The following is a 5,529-nucleotide window of genomic DNA, read 5'->3' on the forward strand; positions in this document are numbered from 1 at the left end:
ACCATGTCCCCGAAAACTGGCTTGAAACTTCAAGGTAGACCTGCCCAAGGTTTACCGAACCGGCAGTTAAAACCGAAACTGTAACCGTCGGTTGCGGTTCCGAACCGAAACCGTGAGAATTTACCCGAACCGAAACCGTCGATTTTTGAACCGTGGTTCGGTTCAGGTTCAAAAAATTTCGAACCGAAACCGTGCCGGAACCGCAAAAAACCGCCGGAAAACCGTGAAACTAAACCGGAACCGCAAAAAACTGGTGGTTCGGAACCGTGAAAAACCGTAAAAAAACCACCGGAAAACCGCCGGTTCCGAACCGAAACCAAAACCGGCGGTTTTGGAACCGGAACCGTAACCGCGAAACACCCTCGCGGTTCGGTTCCGGTTCAACAATTTCCAAAACCGGAACCGGCGGTTCCGAACCGTAACCGCCGGTTCCTGAACCGTGGGCACCTCTATAAGGGGGAGAAGTGTTTTACCAACTAGACGCTCTTCGTCGTCGAGGAATGAACACTCTATCATTGCTTAAATAATTATGGTACAATTCCTTGCTGCTAAGACATCACAATTTACATTTCCAAATGCCAAATTTATACATTGGCTTATTTTCTGATTCAATAATCGTATCACAATAACTACAGTTGGAAATACGTGTCAAACCTCTGTATTCAGGAGAGGGAGCTCTTCTTTTGGTGTACAAGACAAATCTAAACATTCCTTTGATCACTGTGAAGTTCTCTGCCACCCAACGAGATAGAGGTTGTTCTTTACATGTATTGCCTGCGAACAGATAATCAGAAATCAAGATTTCAAAAAGAACATACCTGGGGTGGATAACACGATGCAAAAACTAGTATGAATAGATCAAAGTGTGGTAAAGAACATTTTTGCTTATGTTATCTCAAAAAGGACTAGCAAACTACACCAGCCTATGCATCCACAGTTGCATGAACCGCGCTTACATGGCTAGATGTTCTGTTGTTGCTAGTTTGTTTTAATGCGGCAGGGTTAAACTAGGGGCAAGTAATTTTCCACTTGAATTTCGGTAAATATGTAAATATCAAAATCTGTGAGTTTTATAGCACAAGTTTAACAATATGAAGAAATATACAGAGAATATAAGGAAAATATCATTTTTCATGCCAATATCGATCTTCATATCGATATATCCGCCAATATATAGTAAGATGCAATACTAATATTTTCATAAACACCACGTTTTCATCCTTGGTGGGAGGGTTAGTTTCAAGTACTGAATAGGATCCTTACACTGAAATATCAAGACGCAATTATGTTCTGTATATACAGAAACAGAGTCGTTTGTTATTATTCTGATGTCAAAATTTGGAGATAAAACCACACCTATTAGAACTAAGGTTTTCAACTACAGTTCCCAGAGACCAAAAGAATCTGATCATCTATGGAGACTCGAGATATTAGTCAACAATCATAAAGTCTACTACAGCACGCTGACAATTAATCCGTTTGACAACTATCATATCTACTTATAGCACCCTGAAAATTAATCCTTTTGAAAATCTATCAAATCTGCTTATATAGTCACTCTGACAATCTTGATGGACAACTAAGACGGATCAGTTCCAAAGTTGTTATGAACCTACTTAGGAACTCGTAGAAACTTTAGGAGGCACAATAATTATAGGAATAGAGGACATAAAAGGTAGAAGTTGGGTGAGGGATGGCACTTTCTCTTCCTCATTTTCTAGTCCGTGGCTTAGGCAACTAAAGACTCTATAATACTATCCTAAATTTATTTCATTATTTAACAGAAACTTTTTATTCTTGAAACAAAATGGTTCATGGATAAAAAGCAACCGAATAACCTCATATTATACTATAAGCTATTTGAGATATAAAGACATCATTACATGATTTTATGAGATAGAAGCATGTTGTTCAGCTCAATTTCCTTATACTTGTGAAATGAGAGTTATACATTTTGTTATAGAAATAATTATATTGGAAATGAACATTTCCAAAAAACATGACACATCCTAATATTTTCATAAGACCAGAAAAGGCAGATGCAATAATTGCAAGATAGGCACCATACCTTGGAGAGGATAGTGCGTACGAGGAATTTGAGAATCCAGAATATACATTTGAGTATGTCTTGGTCAGATACGCAAAGTTGGAGATTGGTGATAGAGAAGGAACCCTTTCTCCTTTCCTTAGAAGATCTGCCAAGTTGAGCCTTTGCAAGGTCAACACTGCCTGGGATTCCTTCCATATAAAAACAAGCAACCCATTTTGAATAGCAAAGAGTGAACCAGGCTTAGAACCTGGATATCTGAACCCATACCCATTTGCAATACCTTCTCCCACAAAAGACTGCTTAACGTCAATATGATTGGAGTCTTCATCAGTATCCCACGGAAATGTATCTGGCGATGGCTGAGCTGTGTTCACTATAAACATAGCCGAGCCATTAGGATGCAAAACATAGGATGTACCTTCTAATATCTTGGTAGCAATCATCAGCTGCTGACCTTCAGACTCTTCATAAGATATTAAAATAAAGAAGAGAGCCTTCCCAGGCTTGTCTTCAGACGGAATCCCAGGAGGCCAACCAAAAGTACCACCCCATAAACCAGCATATTCGTGACTTGCCTTTGGAGTCCGTAAAGGCAATTTATAGAGAGCATATCGGCTATCATGCATATTAGGCCATGCTCTATACGAAGATAATTTCATGGATGCAGCACGCAAGCTCAACCCTATTGTATGATCCGATCGCAGAAATTCATGAAGTTGTAAATGTTTACTCTCGCCGCTGGAAGCAGTTTTCTTCTGACCTTCACGATTACCATTTGTTGAGCTTGATTTCCCTAGTATCTGTTTAAGACCATTCTTCAGAAATCCAGAAAGTGTCTTACCCTTAGGGCAATGAGCTTGATCCACATCCTCTGCCTGTGAAGCATGATAGCCACTTGGACAGTTGAGCCTCTTGCATACCTCACTTGTTCCGATTTCTGTAGGATTTAGAGGAAGTTCTGAATCAGACCCAAGATCATGATTCCCACCACCACGCTTATACATTTGCAAAAGCAGCAATCTCCTTTCACATAAGACTGCAATATCATTCTGCAAATCTGCCTCATTACTTCTCGAGCGAGGAAACAAGAGCAAATTTGCTGTCTCTGGCACAGCTTGACGGACTTGGCTAGTAACAAGATCGAGAAGCCTTCTCCTATCACCAAATCCCAAACGGCTAAAAGTCAATCCAGTGCCTTTCTGCCCAGCTACTCTCTGCGACTTAGAAACTCCACTGTCCAATCTAGATAACCTACTCGCTACCTCCTTGTCTACTTCATACGCAAAGCTCTTACTGTGTGCCAATTTTCCTCCACTTCTTTGATGCCTAGGCTCCACCTCAAGCAAAAGCACATTACAGTTCCTATCAACTGATCTTAGCAAACCAGGACAAACATAATCAACTTCTCGTTCCCTCCCATGTAAAAAAAATGCTGGGGTTCCCTCGTAATTGCAAATAATTTCAAACACAGGTGCCCACAAAATAGGACCATCTTTAAGACCCAAAGGACCCACCTCCTGAGGGATTATCCGGCACCCAACAAGCGAACAAAAACCAGGCATAACATAAAGCACGTTGCCAAGCTCAGGGTTTTGGTGAACCCAAATCCCAATCAACGGACGAACATTCACCAAGAACCGGCAAAGGGCCATGTACGAACACACACCCTTTCTCCACTCAACAAGGGTACTACATGGAACTAGCCCCAGCTTATCACATTGTGATAGCCATACTTTATCAGAGCCTACAACGGCATGGAGATCTCGGCAGCTAAGACCGAGACTACACACATCCCTCACAGAGAGGGAGTTTGTAATCACAGAAAATATATCATCAGGCAGAGCTAAAAGCATGCCTGACACACAGTGATCAGGCAACATAACACACTTCAACTATCTACCCCCAAAACCCTCAAATTACAACACTAAATCCAACTGAAATGTGCAAGATCAATAAAATCACAGAAATCCAATGGGCGATTCGAACCACAACTTGATAAATTGTGACAACAAATCGACATAATACACTTCAACTATCTAGCCCCAAAACCCTCAAATTCCCTCACTTAATACAACACTAAATCCGACTGAAATTGCAAAATCAATAAAATCACAGAAATCCAATAAGCGATTCGAACCACGACTTGATAAATTGTGAGAACAAATCAATTAATCCGATAATCAGCAACAAACAGAAGTCAATACAACCAGACCTGGAAAGGAATCAAATGGGCATGCATCAGATTCCGAATACAAAAAATTGACCTCGATTGTTTGAACTCGAGATTGGTAGTGGCGCACAGAGTCTTCCACCAAATGAAGGGTATTGGTATTTGTAGGTCAAGCTTTTTGTTCAGAGTTTGTCAAAAGTGAATGATGATTGGATTGATAGTGAAGAAGAAAGAGGAAGAATGTCGAAATGGGAACAGTGAAAAGCTATCAAAGAGCGGATTTTTGATTTGTGGGGTTGCTCTCTCGCTCTATCTCTCACATAGTGGCATCTGGATCTTGGAAAAATGCCAAAAATCCAGCCTACCAATTTTGAATTTAGCAGAGCTCCACCCAGATTCAAGAGCAGTCAAGTGATGACCTCATGTGCTAAACTTTTCTTTTCTATTTTCGGTTATTGTTGTATAATTTTGAATAAAAATGTTTTTTTTTTAATTTTAATTTTTAATACAAATTCACAATTTAGTGATATTTTCCTCCCAAAAAAATAAATTAATGTTACCGAATTAAATTCATATGAGAATCAAATCGACATCATGATTTATAGTTACAAATAAATTTTACTACTCATACTAAAAGAAAATTGTCATTTAGATCACAATGGACAATTTTCGATTAATTTCTGGTCAATTTTTTAACTTATAAAATTAGTTAATTAAATCATTATCTTATGCACATTTCTCAATTGTCACGTACGAATTAAAATTTTGATGGATATTTATCACTTAAATTAGTAATTTATCGTTTAAATTATACTTTCTGGTTAACTTCTGGATAAATTTATCTTTGTTCTATATAAAGATAGTCAATTTAGATAATTATTAATTCATTGATAAAAATATAAGAATAGAAGTACAAAAGTCACTACAAATTTTATGCAATTTTTAATTGTATACAACAATTAAGAAATATACAAAAGTTGTAGTTTAATTAAGGATAAATTGCATATAAATTCACGAACTTCAACATAGTTTGATTTTTCCCGTAAACTTTAAATGTTGAATGAAAAGTCATGAATTTTACTGGATTGTGTAAATTTCTCATCCGACCCCACCCGATAAATTTCCGACACAATTACTTATTATACATGGCGCGCCGGAGGCTTAACTTGGCAAACCTCCACTAATTCTGATTGTTTCTCTTATATCTTTGCAATCTCTGGTCCGGGCTTATCACAAACGTACAAGTAACACAAATGAAAACATATAAATCGAATTCAGCATACAAATCGACATAAACATACAAATCGAA

The 5,529-nt window shown here is 38.3% G+C and overlaps 1 protein-coding gene across 1 annotated transcript; it reads right to left on the minus strand.

Annotated features, from left to right (window-relative positions):
- Positions 1–492: 492 nt before the first annotated feature.
- Positions 493–4,606, minus strand: LOC125201191 (F-box protein At5g39450). The gene is made up of 2 exons (XM_048099200.1): positions 2,069–4,606; positions 493–774 (listed from the first exon to the last, which is right to left on the minus strand). The coding sequence occupies exons 1-2, from the start codon at positions 3,928–3,930 to the stop codon at positions 762–764; spliced, it is 1,875 nt and encodes a 624-aa protein (XP_047955157.1). The 5' UTR covers positions 3,931–4,606; the 3' UTR covers positions 493–761.
- Between the last annotated feature and the right edge of the window lie 923 nt (positions 4,607–5,529).

This window comes from Salvia hispanica, chromosome 1, assembly GCF_023119035.1.
Source record: "Salvia hispanica cultivar TCC Black 2014 chromosome 1, UniMelb_Shisp_WGS_1.0, whole genome shotgun sequence".
Lineage (NCBI taxonomy): Eukaryota > Viridiplantae > Streptophyta > Magnoliopsida > Lamiales > Lamiaceae > Salvia > Salvia hispanica.

Bases quoted from the DNA above. Each gene is read 5' to 3' on its own strand.
- LOC125201191 (XM_048099200.1), bottom strand. From the start codon at position 3,930: ATGTTGCCTGATCACTGTGTGTCAGGCATGCTTTTAGCTCTGCCTGAT.